The sequence below is a fragment of the Salvia hispanica genome, chromosome 3, assembly GCF_023119035.1.
Source record: "Salvia hispanica cultivar TCC Black 2014 chromosome 3, UniMelb_Shisp_WGS_1.0, whole genome shotgun sequence".
NCBI lineage: Eukaryota > Viridiplantae > Streptophyta > Magnoliopsida > Lamiales > Lamiaceae > Salvia > Salvia hispanica.
The window spans coordinates 1,027,038-1,047,436 of NC_062967.1; the positions used below are offsets into that span (position 1 = coordinate 1,027,038).

The window sequence follows — 20,399 nt, forward strand, 5'->3', positions numbered from 1 at the left end:
CTAAGTAAAGCTCAAGTCATAATTAACAACAAGAATGCTAATTTTAAAAAACTATTACCTCCGTCCCCCAAATTTTGACATATTTTGACCCGACACGGGTTTTAAGAAATGTAATGGAAAATGAGTTGAAAAAGTTGTGGAATGTGGGTCTTACTTTTAAATTATTAGTTTTATAATAAAATGTGAGTAGGAATGAGTTAGTGGAATATGGGATCCACTACCAAAAAATGGTAAAAGTGAAGTGTATCAAATTTTCAGGGACGGACAAAAATAGTAAACTGTATCAAATTTTCAGGGACGGAAGTAGTACTTTGTAGTGCAATTCATTTGGTTGTGCAGTAATATCTAGCGTATTACTCCCTCCGTCCCATTTAAAATGAAACATTTGCGGGATTTTATGTAGTGTTGTTTTGTGAGTTAATGAAGAGAGAGTAAAGTAATAGAGATGAAAAAGCAGAGAGAGAGTTGTTTCCATTTTAGGAAACGTTTCATTTTTAATGGGACAACCTAAAAAGGAAAACGTTACATTTTTAATGGGACATAGGGAGTATTTTACAAACATATTATTCATGCATAACCAACATTTGTTTAAAATCAAGATAAAGTCGAATTTTCTTTACACTATTTTGGATAGTACTTAAAAATTGGACATGAAATAGATGAGATTTTATGTCACTTCCATATTTCCTCGACTTCAGTGTAGAATGCAGTGATACTATATTTAACACAATCAATGTCATAATGCATAAAGCAGTTAAATGTTTGTATCCAATGTATAAAGAGGGGGCTAAAATCACTAGGAACAAACGCACACATTATAAACATGTCGTAAAACAAAAAACCCAATAATTTTTATTACTCAAAAAGATAATTTTATATAGAAAAACGCATGCTCACTCAGAGTTTCCAGTTTCAAAATGGATGCCTACAAAAGTTACAGAAGCAATGACACATCTATTTGGGAACAAGTATACCACATATGCTGCTAATGGGTGTGTATATTAGTGTGACGTCTCTCATCAAATACGACATGGGGGAAATCGGCTTTCGCCCAGCCCCTCTGGCATTCTTTGCCCCTCGAGATTCAAAACATCACCGATAAACAGCCAAGTCGTATTAGCCATCAAAAGGGTGAATCAGCCGTTAATCTCATCTTCACCATCTTCACTATCATCACTGCATCAACGCAGCCGGTTAACACAATTGTGTAAAATCAAGAACTTTTTAAGGAAGTAAAAGTTCTGTTTTTGTTATTGCACATAAGGCAAATGGGGGGTTTACATAAAAGTGAGAACAAAATTCCTTACCTGTGTTCAGGAAGCTTTGCTATTCTTCGAGCATCCAACCCGGTAATATATTTTTGTGCAGCTTGAACATATTCCGTACCTGTAAGAAAGTATGCAGGAAGAACAGGAGTTGGACGCAATATAAAGCAGGGATTCGTCTATCGTAGAACTTGAGTAAGAGATATTTAACAATAGCTTGTGATTTGAAGCAAACAAGAGAAGTAGAGAGGTGTACCCTTTGACAGTAGGAAGCAGTGTAGTGCACATCTTTCTGCAGCTAGCCTAACAGGTGTAGAGCTATCCTTTAAACATTCACCAAGCGCAGGTCCAAATAAGGAAACATGAAGTATGATCCCCTGTGGATTAGCCTACAAAAGATTTCATGGAGGATTAGATTACAATTTGAACATTTTACTGATGAAGTATGTAACATTGTGCTATTATGGTGATAATCATAAAAACACTGTACTTTGGCCACTTTCTTCAAAGAACTCAAGGCCCGTCTTCTCACTTCACTTGAGTCATCTTGGATTGCCAACACTAAATAGCTCATTGATGCCAAATGTGCAGAACTGTTTGAAGGATCGTTCTGGTTCTGATGTAGTAGAAGTCTTCCGAAAGCTCGAACTGATGATTCACGAACAGGGAACTACAGATAAACCAATGTTTTAGATCCACTAATAGCTGAGTAAAGAAACATGTACTAAAAATATCATACTATCCTAAACCACTGCACGGAAACTTATAATAGTGTATCACAAGTGGGGCACAGATATTTCATTTTCTCCAATTATATGTATTTATGATAACGACATTCGGAAGAGTTATAGTGAGTTCACTTAATGCCAGTTCTGAAGAGTTTAATCAGTCCTGAAAACTATACCTTATCATCCTTCAATGAACTTTTCAGAGCATCAACTATGTCTGTAAACAATGGAGAAGCACAAATTATGGCAGCATTATATCTAAGCATGGATGATATGGCTAGAGTTGATCCATGTCTTGTTGTCCATGTTGACGACGAGGAGGAATCTACTACTTCCACAAGTGTTTCAGAAACTTGAGCGCCTTCCAAGTACTGTTACAGATTACCATCGCAATTAACACCAGCAACTCCATATTCATGTACTTAAAGAAACAATAATAAATCTTTTTTTTGTAAATAATAATACGCATACAGAAAGATTCATGTGCAAGAAAGGACGCCCAAAGCCACATACAGGATATTTACAAGCCGAAAAAATCTTAAGAGTGACATTAAAAAGAAGATAGCTTTTAACCTGCAATAAATATCCCAAAATACCAGCTGCTGGGCTTCGTATTTGATCATCTTCACTGTATAACATATCCTTAATCTGAGAGTGGAGACGAGATATAACAGCACTACTCAAACTTTTTCCAGCATTCTTAATAACACCATCCAAAGCTGTTAATATTGCCTCCTTGACTGCAGGATCTGATGCCTGGTACAAGCACCGAGCTAGGTTATTTTCTAGAGCCAATGCGAAGGAAAATAAACAAAATATGGCAATACCTGAAGACCAGACAAAAGATCACCAACTAATGGATCAATCCTTGTACTGAGAGCACTAAGCTTTCCTAGGGCAACTGCAGCACTTGAACGAATAGTCCTGCAAAAACAGTTCTACGTAAGCACAAAATAGGAGCTGGGGAAACAAACTTGGTAGCTAATATTTGAATAGAGCGAATCTAATGAGCTGACCTTGTATTGTCTTGTAGGCATTTAACAAAAGTAGTTTGAAGTTGGGGAAGGAAAGGCTTTAGAGCCATTCCACCTTTTTGTATCATGATGGTCAAAGTTGATAAAATAGCACTTTTCACTTGCCATGGAAAACGGTCTCCTATAATGCGAATCAGTGGACTGGAAATAACAATTACAGTCATATCAGCTTTCCATTAAATTAAGAAGTCACTAACTAATGATGGCAGTAGGGAAATAGTCCATGAAAAGAATCATACAACATACCCTGTAATTGGAATAACAAATTCACGCAGGGCCTTTTCACTTGTGACTTCTATCAATTCTCCAAGACCCAATGCTGCTTGTTCTCTTAATTCAGCAGATCCACTTATGAGACCCTACAGCACAGAAATTGTACCAAGGAATTTACGACTAGCAATAATAACTGCTCAAAGAATAAGGATAAGACCATATATATGTAGACAACCTTATTAACTATTCTCTTCTACCCACAAACAAAACACATGTATATATATCATACACCACCTCAAGTGAAGATCACAGATAGATTTCCACTTCCAGAAAATTCGATGTATTTAGTACCTGAAGAAAGATGGGTAACACAGGTTGAAGTGCCTTAGGAAGACAGAATCCAGGTATCAGAACTGGTCCTCCCTGTGAATGTGTAACAAAGGGTCACAACTTAAACAGATATATTCAATCCACAATAATCAAATATAACAATATAATTCCTTATAACATGATTTTGAGATGTCTTCCACCAGCTGCAATCAGAAAAAGAGGAGCATTAAACTTACTCTCTTTTTCCTGCGTTCTTTGTCCCTAGCTGTAGAGATTGCATCGCGAACCAGCTTCATATACGAAGGAAGAACCTCTTTAGGCACCGAGCCTACAACCCTCAACAATGCTTCCCAAGCAGCCTGTAGAAAAAACAGGAGTAGATGAAATGCGAACTCACAATGTGATTGAGCAGATTTTCATTTGATAATTACCGCAACTGTAGCTGAATCTGGATCACTAAGCAAAACTATCAAGGTAGATATCATGTTTGGTGCTTCATCAGCCAGATACAATTTGCTATTTTGGAAGAAATATCCAATCAGATATGACGAACTTCTTCTTATTGAGCCCTGGAAAGTAAACCATTTTATCAGAATTTGTTTGTAACAATTGTATTAGTTGCTATTCTGGACAATGACTCAAGTTCAACAATATCAATGGTCAGATAGTCAAAAATCGTGCCTGATTATCAGAAGTGCCTTTCAGAAGCTCTGAAATCAAAGACTCGATGCCTTCCTCATCTATAACCAAGACAACTGTTTCTGCTGCCTTTTTCGCCAACTTCTGGACATCCTACGATTTCACAGAAAAAAAGTATATGGTAAGACATAAATAAGGCTATTGCAGAGGAAGAGCATGCAACACCCTGTACACAAATAACTAATACTCTGTCCGTCAGCAATTTAAAGTACCATTTTGACTCGGCACGGGTTTTAAGAAATTGCTTGACTTTGTGAAGAAAAGTAAATTGAGAAATTAAATGAAATGTGGGACCCATATTTAGTATTAGTTTTATAATGGATTGTGCGAGTAAAAAGTTTGTGGAATATGGGGTAAGTATACTGAAAGGGAAAAAAGTAAATGGTTCTTTAAATCATGGACAACCCAAAATGGAAAAATGGCTCTTTAAATGGTGGACACTGGACAGAGGGAGTAAATCGCTTAAATTTCCAGATAATTAATCAACTAATATGCTTCCATAACATAAAACTTGCAAGTCATTGGTAAATTTAACTTCATATGTTGTGGGGGATGCCTGATGCAAATACATACCTCATCACTATCACTCATTGCTGCAAGTAAAGCAGGCAGTATTGTACCAAGATGGAAATCAAGACCAGGCCCCGCAACCTCCGCTAGAGCTCCTAAAGCATGGGCATTGAATGCGCTGTGGGCAAATCGAAGTATGTAAGTCAAGAATATGAGTTAATTATATAAAGTACAAAGCAATCTGTAAATTATTGCACTTACGATAGTGGAAGGTGAACAAGCTTTGGTAGTATATGAGGCAGCACAGCAGTGGTCCTGACACTATATTTGACAATGATAGTTTAGTACAACAGGCGTAAATGTAAGAATAATAAGGAACCATGTAAAATACCTCAAGATTTGTTTTAGGCCATCAAGAGCAGTATCAGACGTTTTTTCATCTTCCAACGCATGAAGAAGTGTAGGAACTATTTCATCAATAGCCTGCAAACCAGCACTCTACACACCCCAAGACAGCTTTCACATCATGAGTTTGTCCATTAAAGCAGATAATTTTTTTCGTAGGTAACTAGAAATGCATACCTTGTACAGGGTACTGAATGCAGTTCCTGCAGACTCCCGAACCTCATGTGTGCTGAAAGAAACACATAAAAGAAGGTTGTCAGTAAACTGCACTAATGTACCCAATAGATGAGGACAACACTAAGTACCTGTCACAAAGAGCAGTCCGGATCGTTGGGATGAGTTCATCCATGAAAGTCAGCAACTGACTCTTACCAGCGCTGGCCATCACTTCACTTAGACCAATACATACACCCTGCACCTCATACGGGTAAATACTTTACACAAATAAACGCCAAAAAAAAAACAGAAAGGAGGGAGGGAAAACATGGTCAACACATCCATTCAAAACAAAAAAACTCCCAGCAGCAACAATATGCCAGTTTATAAATAGCAGCAAAACAATTTTATTTCCAATACCCTAGTTGATTGATCACTTCTTAATGCATAAACATCACTTAAACAACAATAGTGTAACACATGCATTGAAAGGGGCACAGAAAGAGAAGAAACCGCACTTGTCTTCTACTAGGATTAGGATCGCTGAGACCTTCAGATAAAATAGGAATAATTAGGGGAAGCACTCTTTCACCAAGCTTTCTGACAAGCTCGCCCAATGACCTTCCAGCAACCTGATGATTATAAGAAGAGCAATTTAAATAATATTTATACTCCATGCCTTTGATTATCTTAAAAGATAGGGATCTGATGAGGAACCTGTCGCCTCTCTGAAGATGATGAAGCCAGAGAAGCGATTAGTGTGTTCATTAAAACTGGCATTATTTCCTTGAGGGTTTTTGGAGTATTTGCAACTATGGTTTTCCAGACATGCAGTGCAGCCTGAGTAGAACATAGGGTTACAATGTCAAAATTCTAACACAGGAAAACTTGGAGAGCAAATCTGGCATCACAGGTCAAAATGAAGTTAATAACATACCTGCCGTACAACTAAGCTGACATCTGTGCGAACCATATATAATGCAGCAAGAACTTCATTACGTTTATCTTTTCCAAGTACTTCAATAATAGCCCGTCCATGAGCTTCAGTGCTAGAACCTTCATCATCACTGCCGCCTTCCAAAAGGGCTTTCCCAGAGGTTCCAGCAACCTAAACAAAGATAATAACAAAACCTGAAGTTGCATTCTAACTTTCTAAGAGAAAAAGAAGATAGAAAGGACTATGGAAGCACACACACCTTAAACAAAAGATCGCCCAATAATTCCACAGAACTCTGGCGAATACGCCAACTATCATTGAATATGCCATCCTCTACTGCAGGAAGGAGCAGAGGCAGAGACCTGAAACAATGAAAAGGTAATTTTAGTTTAAAATGAATGCATATATGTCTAAGCATAATGCCATAAGAGTTGTCTTTTGGCTAGAGTATACATCATTACATCCATGCTATGCCCTATTCCCCTCCCCCCAACAGTGGATGCATGGTGCATAACAATTCTTATTTCATCCACTTGCTGCCAAAACTACTTGGATGACCAACCATTTAAACATCTCTACCTCAGACCAATCTATCAAATGATCCTTTTCCAGTCCGCTCCCCCCCCCCCCATAAATGTACTTCCAAGTAATTCAGTATGCAGAATGACAAGCTTAAAGGGTATAATTTTACTGTGAATTACTCCCTCTGTCTCACTAATAATGTCCCCTAAAAATTTTCTTAATAAGTGGGCCCCTTCAATTTATGGCCTTAAAAAAATGCATTCCTTAATCTATGTGCCCAAAGCCACCCAAATGCAGATGGAGGGAGTATAAACATAACTACAGAGCCACCCAGTTAATGCAGATGTAAATAACAGTTTATCATTGAGGAAAAGAAAAATAATTCTGAGAAGATCATACGTAGTTGCATAATGTTCAACCAGGACATGCCCAGCACTGAGAGCTGCTTCTCGTACTGACTCGTTCTCATCAGCAAGGCCTGGGAGATGCAAAAACATAATATTACTGAATACGGTAAAGTATACAGCAGGTAAAACACAATTGCAATAGACACTCATTTATAGGGCCATACCATCAAGAATAGCAGGTAAAACCTGTTGCAAGTACTTCTGAAACTGAACACCTAAAGATCTTGGCAGATACTGCAGGAAGCATAAAGGATTTTCATCAAAATAACGTACTCAAATATATATAAAAAAATTAGCATGACTATGGCATAGTCAATATCTAACCTTGAATAGTGTTAAGTAACCATCACGAACTGGAGCTTTTGGATGAGAACAATTCCGAATAACATCAGGAAGTAAGGCCTCAAAATACTGTGTCCCAAGTGCTGCCAATACCTGTAGAAGAAAGAGATAAAATACTGCATCATTATTCTAATTTAGACAAAGGAGAATGAACAAGAGTAATACACTGACCAGTACTAATACAGAGCACGAACCAATAAACAAATTCTAACGAAGTCAAGAAACTCCCCTCAAAAAATGAGATTCCATGTTGATGCTTCATTCAATTAGTTGGAGAGTTCTATATACGAGTCTCACTTTAAGTCACACAGCTAACCACTTGTAAAACTGGACAGTCAACAGTTTTATATGTGAATCTTCTAAAGCAGTTTTATACATGACCTTTTTGCCCACACGACTTAATCTTCTTTCAAAGATAATCTTCTTGTCTCTTACTCCCTCCATTCCATAGTAGTGGAGTCATTTTCCTTTTTAGTAAAAGTCAACACAATTCTTCTCACTTACTTTACTCTCTCTTACTTTATTCTCTATTCATCTCTCTACCTTTTTCATTTCCTACTTTATTCTTCCTTTTGTATGTTTTTACATAATGCAATATAGGGATGGATTATATCAACAGTTCAACACATAGCTATCAAGCAACTTTGATGAAGACAATTTTGACATTAACGCAAAACTACAGAAGCAAAGAAATATTATAGATTAACATAATGTTCTAACCTCACTCAGCCCTTGAGCTGCTCCTGACCGCTCAACATTGCTACCATCAGACTTCAGGGTGTCTAATAACCAAGGAACAAGGTCTGGGAAGTTATCTTCTCCCATTCCTCTTATGAGAGAACCAATGGCTCTGGCGGCAACTGCTCTAACTTCAGGGATTGGATCAACCAGGACCTGTTACATAGCAAGTCAGAAAATTCATACAAGAAAACTTTCCAACACAGAGGATTACCTTTTTCACTTCAGGTAGAAGTAAGCCTATGTAAGGAATCATATCCTTTGGCTCTGTAACTAAAGAACACATGTTTCCAGCGATTTGAGCAGCTTTCTTTTTGGTCTCTGCACCTCTCTCCCTAAGCCCTCTATGGACAATGGGCACCAATAATGCAAGAGAAGGAGCATCTATAGTATTAATGAAGGTAGTCTGCAAAATTCATTAGCCATTAGGTAGTCTGAGACTCTGAATATTCCAGAAGCCATTGAAATCTAATGTAATGACGCAAATCCAATGCATACAGCCATCGAAGGCATACAGATGATATATTTACCTGCAGAAGGATATCAAGTGAATATTTTGTATAATCATTAGGATCTGTGAGGCCCATCATAAGAGTGGGGACAAGAGCTGCTATTTCCGGATTCTTAATCACTTCTCCAACCTAATTGAAACAGCTCATTAATATATGTATCAATGCAGTTATTGAGACTTGATTAATATTTATTTACCTGCCGGAGAGCAGTTTGTCCAGCTGATTGGACTTTGGGGTGAGTATCTGTTAGAACCTGGAAAATAATCAAGAATATTGCTCAAGTACAAGAGCTCATACAGTTCCTAACTGAAATTTTGGGGTGCATTCATAAAGAATCAGCTAAACAGAAATGCACTTTTGCGCTCTTTACAGACCTCAGTCAACTTTGGCACAATCTTGGGCAGACATTGAGACAGTTGCTGTGGAGCACAGTACGCCATAGCACCTAGTAGCTGTACACTGCTTTGCTTTGTTCTCCAGGCTTTATCTTCAAGGCCCTAACTCAAGAAATAATAGTTTGCAATCATTCTCTACACAAAATGAATTTTTTCATATCTACTACACAAACAAATTGTTACTGTAGAGCACTGATTAGAGATGAAATATAGCATGTCAAACATATGCCAAGGTGGTATGCTAGAAGAAAAAGAAAAAGTCCTAGTTAACAAAGATACATAGGAACATGCAGAATAACCAAGAAAATTAATAATGTGAACTCCGACAAAAAGAAAAAAGGCCTAGTAAAATCTTAACCTGTTAAAAGGCTGCTATTGGTGCTCTAGCTAAGGAGACAAAAAGTAAATTCACAAGTAGTAAGATTAACCTGGTTTAGATATAGCTTGGGGCATCATTTTCTCAACAGAATACAGTTTAGGAATTGAGGAAGAAATGCTTTAGAATCAACATTTAACCAATCCTGGCTTTCATGAAATTAGCACTCTACCGGACAGTGGACACTTATAATCAACCAAACCTCTTAAATATATCAAAATCAGTAAGAGTACTGTAATTTTATAAAATCAAGTTCATGGGCAATGTAATCTGAGTGTGAAGACCTTTAAAAGCGATGGTAAAACAAGTTTGACTCCTTGAGCACTAAGTCGAGACATCATTGCACGGGCTGCACCCTCAGCAGCATCTCGCACGGCAATAACTGGATCAGAGAACGATACCAGGAGCAGGGGTAACATTTGAATCACATACCTGAAAGGGAGGAGGTGTATGGAATTATACATAAATCCTCCCAGGATTCATGGTGATAAAAAAATCACAAGACAATATCTATAAACTTACGGCTCAAATACTCTCCCAAGCTTGTCACAGAAACATTCAAAAGCAAGTAAAGCCCCCTCTCTGCTTTTAGCAGAGTTTCTGCAACAAAAGAAGTATGATATAAATCCAGTAGAAAATATATCATGAAGCCCATAGATTGTCATGATAACATCCAAAGCATATAATCAATGATCCTGATCCTGCAACACTAATACTACTATAAAACTTATGTAACAAGGATTCTACCAAATGTTTGAAGTACAAAACACCTGAAACAACTCATAGAAACAGACCTGTCAGAAAGACCATCACGTAAGGCTGTCATAACATTATACTTCTTCAGACATGATATTCTAAATCCTTTAACTACTCCAGCAAGTCCAAATGCTGCTCCCCGGCGCTCACCATATTTGTCACTCTTCATCAGCTTAACAAGCAGTCTGGAAATAAGAGCCCCTGCTTCTTCCTGAGGCCATACCACACCATAAATGTAAATTTACTTGAAAAGAGAGGTAAGGGGAAAATAAAAAGCTACAAAAGCAACCAAAGAATTGTATAAAAAATTACTAAAAGCAGGCGGGAAAAAGTAGACCACTAGACTGCTAAAGAGAAAGCAGTAGAAATAGCAGCTGATAACTGCTCATGACAGTCATAGGTATACATAGAAGTAACAACTATTAGCACCACTAATCTAGCGTCCCAGGATACCTGCTTTGATTGCATTAAAGGTGCAAGGCAAGAGGAGACTGCGCGTTGCACAGACTCAGAAGGTGTGTCCAATACATCCAACAGCTTCTCCACAACAGCATGAACTTTCGGATCATCCTGGAAATAATAGGAATTTTCAGGCTAGGCATCTACTTCACTATAATAAGTTTATAAGGGAATGGTTAAGACCTTCGACAAGTGTTTTGCCAGTGCTCCTGTGAATATAACCACACCTTCACGTACCAAGTCATATTTCTCCTCATCTGGTGCCTGTAAAATTTATTCCAAACAAAGGCAGGAATATTATTTTGTTCAGAATGTGCCTGAATGCAGATGTTCAAATACAAACAAGATGCTGACATCCAGAGATAAATCATAGAAAGTACAAGCATGTGAAGAAATTAGTGCATAAAGATGAAACATATAGGACAGGAGAGACCTTCTTGTTCAGGAAATTCTCAAAGATGGGAAACAACAAGGAAACGTTATCTTGGCCATGCTTGTCAATAATCAAAATTCCAGCATCAACCATTCTTCCACGAACATCAATATTGGGATCAGCCTGAATGCTCAATTCAGTCAGGTTCAGATAAAAGGGAGGTGATTAAACAATAAACCAGATAAGTAGCATTTTACAAGTCAAATATAAGAGTTTGCCCCATATATTCATAAAAACTACACAGTTCATTCCATTTGAGTAGGCTATAAAATCGAATTTACTATATAACTCAAGGAATGTAGTCAGAGTAAGCAAATCTAAAGCTAGACAGGTTGATATCAACAAGGCAATGCAAGTGATGGAATATGAGTACCAAGGCTCGAGATATCAGAAAAGTCATCACAACAGGAAGATCTTTGGTTCGGAGGACATCTGCCACACTGTGTAATGCCAGGGCTATCCCTTGTCTACCTAGCCAACCAGTGGTAGTGCTCTCCCCACCAAATCCAGCATCACGGAGGTATAAAGAAAACAAGGTTGACAGAGATTCCTGAATAATTAACAATAAGAAAATAGTGATAATGAATTGAGGATTTAGTCCAGGTTACATAAACTGGATTATTGTGTCACCTGTATCGTATCAGGCTTTTCATCCAAAGCAGCAGCAAGGGCCTCCGCCGCAGCAACTCTAACATTGTAATTAACATGTGAAAGTGCACCAAAAAGTACAGAGTAATCTGTACCAAATTCATTGCGGTAACAATCCCACACATCTTCCGCAGCTTCTGCAACCGACTAAACAACATAAATGGCACACAAGTTACTGTAAGGTTCTTTTAGTTTCCAGAGGGAAAAGAATCACGGAATAATTCCAGAGTATTGCAAAGCAAACCATGACAAAACTAGCCTTACTACCTTATCGGAGTCGTGCAAAGCAAGCCATATGCTGGTCGCAACCTCAACATTTTGAGGAATTGAACAATTGGAGACAGCCGGAATGCACTTTACAGCATTTAAGCAGGCCATTCTGACATGAATATCTTTGGCATAAACACCAGACAAAGCCTATACAAAGACAAAATGAAATATAGTGAACCGCTCATATTTGTGATATAAATTGCTAGAATTAAAAACAATAATGGAGCCGTACGGGTGCTACTTCATCAGGATGTAGACCAAGGCACAATTCATTCAAAGCTGGGCTAATAGACGATTGGTAAGCAGGGACAACACCTAGAACATGGTAAAGAACCTGAAAAACATAGCATGAGTAACATAAGAAGCCATAAAATAAATGGTATAGTTTGATAGGTTGTCAAGCAACAAGGTCGTACTGATAGCATTCTAATCCTTGGTAGTGGCAACATAGGATCTATGTGCAAGAAGAGAATCTGGAGAACATCATCATGAAGACCTGTCTTCTTTGGAGACAAAAGTATCCTCTCAATTACCTGCACAATAATTCATAACACCAGAGCAAGTTCAAAGCATTGAAAGAAAGAGGAAGAATAGGAACAGCCAAAAGTGCAGAGTAATTTACCGGGAAAATAAATGTAAACGAATCAACTGGAAGAGGCCCAGATTTGCAGGAGGTGGTTAAGCCACTGACTAAACGTTCAAAAAGGCCAAGTGATGGAGTTCCATCATGCTCCCCGTCACGAATAGATGGAAATAAGTCCCACAAGATACTAGTTTCTTCAGTAGCAGTCAGTCGTAATGCAGTTGCAATTTCAAGAGACCAATTGCAAAGAGGATCAATAGTGCATTTCGAAAGTTTCACTAGTGTCTCAAAGGCAGCATCACCTACAATTGGTGACCTAAGGAAAGGACTGACAAACTTGACCTGAAAACGATATTAAGTGAGATATATTACAATCAACCCAGATTCTGAGTCCATGTTTTCTAATATACAAACTGTGATACTAGATATTAAAATAAAGAAAGTAGAGTATATACAAGCTGAATTTTATTGTCTTCTATGATAATAAACGTCTCACCTTGGTAGAAAAATAAAAGGGTCGAAGTGCTACATGTGCACCTCAATTTAGTACTTTCAGGGTATTTTAAGAACAAGAAAACTCATGACAAGACATTTCGAGAGATATTGGAACAAAAAATTTCCAGAGAAATACCACAATCAGCAGTATCTTCATATGCATCTTATTCTTCTTTTATAATCGAACTACTGAATCAAAAACATATAACTAAAATCTTCTAAGAACAAAATAGTGATACCTACAGATATGCTATAACTAGGTTATTATATTTATAGCTAATAGTGAGATAATCAAGAGAAATACTGGTAAGAGATTGTTAATGATGGAATAGGAACTAACCGAAGAAGGAAGCTGACTGTGAGTGAATATAGGATTAGCGATTGCCATTTCTCCCAAAGCTTTGAGCATCAATGAAATGTTGTGTTGAATTGACATGACCTTGTCACGAATATGACCCTCTTCCTTAAGCTGCAATTCACGGGCTTCTTCTTTAGAGGTTTTTGTCTTCTCTAGAAACAAAATTTCAAATATAAAAGGTCAGCATAAACTAAAAAAAAGGTGATCGATATCCAAACAAATATGACAGATATAACTTGCCAGATTTTTTCATTGATTTTGGAGCATCTTTTTTCCCAGACACGGCATTGGGCACATCTCGTCTTAGAGATTGATTCGAACTAACAACTGAGTTATTAGAGCTAACTTGATCCTGAAAACATGCATTCCTCAGTAAAGACAATTAGAGTATCTCCAGACTTCCAATTGAAAAGATGGCATTTCACTAACCAGGTCATCATCCTTATCATAAATGCGGAAACGTCCTTTTGCTTGCTTCACATTCTTGGAGGCAACAGACTCCGCAATATAAACGCCTTGTTCAGTAGAAAGCACTCCCTCAGGAGTTCGGAAGATCTGGAACAGAAACTGAGAAATCAGTTATCCAATAACGAGCACAAGTAACATCCATAAATAGCATCAAACGTAAATGATGAAAAATAAAGTCTAAGGGTGAATTAACCTGAATATCAACTTCTGAGAGTGCGTCATGCGCAACACGATCTGGGAGATCAGCAAAGTACTGCAAAAATTATTCATGTAATAAGAGCCACAGATCACCATATAGTTTTCTCCATCTAAATCATAGCAGAAAGAGCAGAGAAAGAGATGAAGCCAACCTTAGCAAATTGTGCATAAGTATCTGCTGGTATAATAGACATCAGCGTGGACAAGGAGTTTAAAGCCGCTTCTTGCTCCATGTAGCTAAAACTCAACAATCCATTTGAGCCTAATAGTCCCTTCATGAACAAGTGAACTTTTAATAAGTCAAAAACGCATACAATTTGAACTAGTAAATAAAACACCATATAGGTGCCTTGCTTATCAAACGCAAAAGGTCCATGATTGGGGTATCAGCTCCAAGAAATGCTTGAAGTGTATTCACTAGTTGACCTTAAAAAAAAGGCTAAAAAGATAATGTATGTATAAAAATAAAAGCTAGTAATAGATAATGTGGGTCTGAAAAATCCCCAAAACCAAACACATCCCAACTACAAAAGGATCAGACATGAATATTAATGCATGAATGACTCAGAAAGTTGGTAACAATTAACATTTTCAAACGAAAATGCAATTTACCTTGCATAACTTAACAACATCGGCAGTAATAAGACCAATCACATCAATTCCCGACTTCTGCAAACACTTATGCACCCTCTGAACAAGGAGAATGAATATTAGCACAATGTAACAGAAACAAATGATGCACACATCATCAATGGGGATGGCTATCAAAACATGAAAATAACTTTAATTCAACCCATTCAGAGGCATCAAAACAGGTCCAACTAAAAGTGAATTAAGAAGAGAAAGATACCCTCCAAACTGGGCCAATGATGCAAGGGTGATGTACGCAAAGCAATAGCTGCACACAGGCATCTGGGCCTCTAGCAGAAACCACAGGTGCTATTACAACTAACGCCTTAACCAATACTTCAACTGATGGAAGGAAAGGAACTTGAGAGTCTGTCACATTTTCTGCATCACTGAATGAAGAAAATGATTTAGTAATGGGGGGGGGGGGAGCATCCCAGACAGGAGCAACTTCAAAGATATCAAATACATCAAGATGCATGGTTTTTCAAAAACAGAACAACCAAAATGATAGCTGACGGGCTGAATCAAAAACCACAGAAGACAACAACAACCAAAAAAAATTATAAGTAAATCTCCGAGTGTTTCAACTGTCCTTAACATCTTAAGGTTGTCTGTACCCAGGATATGGAAATTTCGACAAGGAGCTTAGGTTATCGTATTCTGTTAGATACCACCGACACATTCAGGAAGGAAAGCTTGTATCCATTTGTAAATTTTATGGTTGCAACGTGTGTAAATTCCTCTAGCGATTCGAATAAAAACCACACAAAGTAATGAAGCATAAAAAAGAGTTATGTGACAATTGAATTACCTCATCTTAAGATTAATAGCCTTTTCTCCAACAACAGAGAGATAACTCAAAAATTCGGGTAAAATAGCTTCAGCTAATACATTAGATGCACCAAGAATCTTCCTCGAAGTGCCATAGGCTGCTTTCCTTATTTCCCAATTCGGATGGCACAGCAAAAATAATATAAGCTGATGCATGAGATTAAACTATTAATAACAGAAAATCCTTTCAACAATCAACATAAGAAAAGGAGCGGCTTAATAGTAGTCACCTGTATGAATCCCTTGGTAGAAAAAGAATCCAATAGCCTGCACCATAAGATAAAGATCAATTTAAACAATTGGATTATTGGACATTAAATTTAGTATGATAATACATCAAATAATTTCAATAGCTTCTGATTAAAAATGCCAATTAATGTGGAACAAAAGCACACGTGCACATTTCTGGAAAATATACCAGATAGATCTTGAAAAACAGTAGTTAAGAAGAGATTGGTATTCCTCATTTAATAATGTGCTTCAGTTCTACCACATGTCATATTCACCATACCTCTGGGAGTAATCAACAAGTAGAACCTCAACAAGGTCAATGCACGCCGCTAAGTCCTCAACTGGCAATTTTGATGCCTGCGAAAGTAAAATAATATTAGCTGACTGGATAGGAAAAGGTCCAAAACCAAATGTTAAGGCTTTCCTTATTTATAGCTGCAAAAAATATTTTAGGTGACATTTTTGAACCCCCCCATCGAATGCAGACCATGCATTCATCTAATTACTGAAAGAAAGCATGTTGAGTATTCTTCACCAATTCTCTTCACAATGGCCATTATTTTGTCTTCAGAGGACTAAAGAAAACTGTACTGACCAAGGAAATTGGAATAATTGTTGGCTCATTCTGCGCTATCAATTGCCAGATTTTCTCCCTCGATATTGTTTCATCTATAGGAAATGAGATGTGAGAAACATGTGATACTGACAAGGAATCGATCTCATCAACAATGTATGCAACCAAGAAGTATGTGCAATGATGCAGCACACAAAACAAAAGCTAGAATAGTAAGCACCTGCTTTTACATCAACAGCAGCAATTTTCACCACACAAAAAAGTGCAAAAATGCCATCCAATCTCTGGGCAGCTTTAGTAAAACCAGTCTTGACTAGTTGGAGAAGAGGCAGCAATAGGGATGACATCTATAGCATACAACATAAGATCTGAGCAAAAGGAGGAATAGTATTTTAAACTACAAAGAACAAAAACCCAGACTGTGTGCTACTGCTACATATAAAGTCACCTGGATAACAGCTTCAGCATTTCTACATACTAATCGCAAACAGCGAAGGTAACCTCTTCTCAGTGTTTCCTTCTCTTTGAGTCCAGAAACAAAGAAGGTAACTAACTCTGGGGGAATAGCATCCCCTGATTTAACAGCCCAGGATGCCAAGCAAGACAAAATTGCAAGCTTTACTTCTTCATTTCCTGCAAATCAACAAATTCAATAAGAGATAATACAGAATGTATACTTTCCATGCACATAACACCATTTCTGCAAAGAAGTCTATTCAGAAGAGGTCCAATTTTAACCTAAAGTTATAGTATGTATAGATGTATGAGATAGAGATTAAGCAAAGACCAACCATCTTCCTTGTAGCATGACAACAAATAGCTGCACACTGTTGGAAACAAGCTGCTAAAATATTTTCCTTCAGGAGCAGCTGAAACTTCTCTAAGTGCATTAACCATGCCAACTCTCTGGTATGGAAATGTAAGACGACCTTCCGAACCTGTTTGTATCACGAATACATGTGATCATCAACCAGTATCAAGAAATTTATTGATTGCAAGTCGAAGTTATTACAAGTTATTATCAGGTCCACTGATAACTATTAAAAGAACAAGCACATTTAGCCATACCTCCCAATATAGCTTTGATAGCAGTAAACATAGCTTCTATAGCATCTGGACTGCTTGACTTCTGGCTCAAGCACCTAACTATGCTCAAAGAAACAAGTCGTCTTCCTTCATCTGCATGCCTAGCCTGTGTTAGTACCACTGGGAGAGTTTCAGTTACATATTTACTCAAGTCGAGGTTGACGGATTGCAAAAGAACTCCAACTGATTCAAGAACAAGTTCTGGGTTTCGTTTCAACATCTTAAGAGAAGATGGGAGTATGGTGTTCTTAAAATCTTCATGCGACATATGAGTAAATAATGGAAGAAAAGCCTCACTGAGGCCCTTTGTGGGCTTATCCCTTGCATTAAGAACTGATGTAACATATAAGTCGAGAAACAAGTCCTGTAGAACCAAGGAAATGCAATAAGTTCACAAACCTAAAATCCTGAGAACTACGCACACGATTTGTTATACCACACTGCTAATAATGTATATAGTGAATTACCTTTAGTTTATCAAATGAAGAAGGATATGAATTAGCATAGTCAAGCATCAAATATAATAACGCAGGACTATCTTTGTATGGAATCCTTCCATCTTTCAATTCCTCTATGTACGCTTTATATATGCTTGGTGACTGAAAATTAAATTAAATGAAACAAACATTAGAAAATGACACAGCAAGGATATTAAATAACAGAAAATATCATACAAGGAAAATGAAAAGGAGACCTTAGTAAATAAATGAAAGCAGGTTTTCCTGCAAGCCCTTCTCACACCAAATGGTCCTTGCATGACCATATGAAGTACCAATGCCTGAGCTTGGGCTACCCTAGACAATCCATTCTTTGATAAGGTAGCAAACTGACTATGAATTAAGAGTATACAAGACCACTTTAGAAGCCTGTAACCTCCTGTCAGTGATTGGAACTTTGAATGCCTTTCCATGGCCTGTACAAGGGTTGCTGCAAAACTTTTCATAAATAAGTCTTTAGTCAAAGCTTTAATAATAACTTCGTCCACAGCTTTCCTTGATCCATGGTCATCATAGATGGGTAATGTTTGGAAAATTAAATCAACCAATATTGACACAAGCTCAGCAGTCATCTGCAAAGAGTCTGAAGAATCATATGTCAGAAAGTTAAAAAAAAAATAAAAAAATTGACACCTAATGTCTAAAAATATTTCTTGCCAAAGAAAAATACTTAGCAAGCAATGGCATATTTTCCTAATATGATTGAAATGAAAGCGTGCATAGAACAATAGACACCCTAAATAGAGGCATTGCAAGAAAATGAAATGCATAAAATGCTCCAACAAAACGGTTCTTTTTGCATCTCTACACAAAAGAAATTACATCAGGAGATACAAATCATTTTCACGAAGGGCTAATAGAAGATCGAGACGTATGAGCACCAATTACTTAAAGTTAGGTTGGTCAGCAATACACCAATACAAAAGGTAGCTAAATTGAATTACACTCCAAGAATGCAATATGGATTCTTTCCTACACAGAGTGACACCAGCAAGAAGTACTAAGATGGAAAATCTGGATGCAAACATCGCTACACTCTACTGTTCATCATTCTAAGCTATATCGCTAAGCAAACTACAAAAGACAAAAATAGAACTATTGTCTAAGAGAAGGACAGCCTTTACATTAAAATGGCAAAACTCTTAAATTTCCAGAAAAAAGATTAAACCTAGTCTTGAATTCTTGTTTGCACAAAACTGTAAAGTTATCTAGGAGTCTAGGACAACCAAAAGATACCTAAAATTTTGAGTGCAGCCATTCAACTAACTTGTTCGATATAACTGACTGAAGTAACTTAAATATCACACAAGTTCATAAATAATCTAAACCATATTTAAAACTCAGCCATCAATAATTTGACGTTTTTCATATTTAGGATAGAATTAAGTATCGAAAGTAACCACATATGAATCAAAGGCGCCTTCAAAATTAAAAGCATGAGTAAAGATTGGCTTTTTGAAGATGATGTTTGTTCCAACAATCCATCATTCTGTGATGTAGTTTTAAATATCACCTATGCCATCTACTACCAAATAAGACAGTTTTTTTCCCATAATGCACAACACTTAGTTGACAATTGCATCTTCTTTGACATCAAATTATCAACCATAGTAATTCGGAGTTGGAAATGAATGAGAAAGTAGTGAATAAATCCAGTTTGCCGTCCTAGCTAGTCCATAAAACCTAGGAGACGGTAGCAAAAGCTACAAATTTATTGATGACAGTCAAATGAATAAGAAAATTAACGATTCCATTCTCATATAACTAATTCAAATAACAGAATTAAGTGTTTCTAGAAATGAAAAACTACAATCCAGCTATTTCATTATGTACTACGAGCTAATACTCATTCAATCAGCTAAGCAACCAACCCCGCCCACTCCAACGACGAGTACAGGGTTTTCATGTGAAGCAGCTGAGCGATAAATCGCTTGCATGTGGAAAAGTCAAGGAATGCATAGAATCAGCTACCACAAGCAGAGCACGCATTTAAATTCCGTAATAATCATTGCAACATGGCGAGCATCCATCGAAAAGCTCTGGTACCTAAATTGTCGAGAAGTGGCGGAATCCGGTGGCGGAAGATCTCAATGCGGCGGCTGGTGGACGGCGTGGAGACCGTTGCGGCGATCGCCGTCAGCGACTCCATTGGATGAGCTTCCGTGGGTTCAAATTTAGGGTTTTAGGACTTAGAATCTGAGTGGACAAAATTCAGTGTTTTGACTCTTTTTAGTAAGCATCCTCTATTTATATTCATTTCTTTTAGAATTGTAGTACTTAATTTATTTATCTTTTAGTAAATTCAGTTTCTTT

The 20,399-nt window shown here is 37.3% G+C and overlaps 1 protein-coding gene across 1 annotated transcript; it reads right to left on the minus strand.

Annotated features, from left to right (window-relative positions):
- Positions 1-829: 829 nt before the first annotated feature.
- LOC125211274 (protein ILITYHIA) lies at positions 830-20,291 on the minus strand. The gene is made up of 60 exons (XM_048111000.1): positions 20,133-20,291; positions 18,284-18,669; positions 18,057-18,188; positions 17,572-17,953; positions 17,295-17,441; positions 16,952-17,136; positions 16,724-16,850; positions 16,525-16,598; positions 16,210-16,286; positions 15,929-15,965; positions 15,679-15,845; positions 15,088-15,256; positions 14,850-14,927; positions 14,390-14,509; positions 14,233-14,292; positions 14,001-14,126; positions 13,812-13,923; positions 13,554-13,723; positions 12,758-13,060; positions 12,552-12,668; positions 12,368-12,469; positions 12,133-12,282; positions 11,848-12,012; positions 11,591-11,767; positions 11,218-11,340; positions 10,968-11,048; positions 10,779-10,895; positions 10,364-10,536; positions 10,092-10,169; positions 9,854-10,001; positions 9,173-9,295; positions 8,995-9,051; positions 8,817-8,927; positions 8,501-8,692; positions 8,269-8,442; positions 7,531-7,641; positions 7,371-7,440; positions 7,199-7,277; positions 6,537-6,639; positions 6,278-6,448; positions 6,058-6,180; positions 5,859-5,972; positions 5,490-5,596; positions 5,362-5,413; positions 5,171-5,277; positions 5,041-5,100; positions 4,843-4,957; positions 4,252-4,362; positions 4,002-4,139; positions 3,807-3,929; positions 3,592-3,663; positions 3,274-3,386; positions 3,010-3,168; positions 2,821-2,917; positions 2,567-2,749; positions 2,170-2,364; positions 1,756-1,935; positions 1,522-1,654; positions 1,308-1,386; positions 830-1,176 (listed from the first exon to the last, which is right to left on the minus strand). Exons 1-60 carry the CDS (start codon positions 20,233-20,235, stop codon positions 1,137-1,139), a joined length of 7,878 nt encoding a protein of 2,625 aa, XP_047966957.1. The 5' UTR covers positions 20,236-20,291; the 3' UTR covers positions 830-1,136.
- Positions 20,292-20,399: the final 108 nt, after the last annotated feature.

Excerpts from the sequence above, each read along its gene's own strand:
- LOC125211274 (XM_048111000.1), bottom strand. The coding sequence starts at position 20,235 with ATGGAGTCGCTGACGGCGATCGCCGCAACGGTCTCCACGCCGTCCACC. Across the intron at positions 11,049-11,217 it reads AGAATTTCCTGAACAAGAAG|GCACCAGATGAGGAGAAATA; the intron begins GTCTCTCCTGTC and ends TAAATTTTACAG. Across the intron at positions 3,169-3,273 it reads TTTGTTATTCCAATTACAGG|TCCACTGATTCGCATTATAG; the intron begins GTATGTTGTATG and ends TGTTATTTCCAG.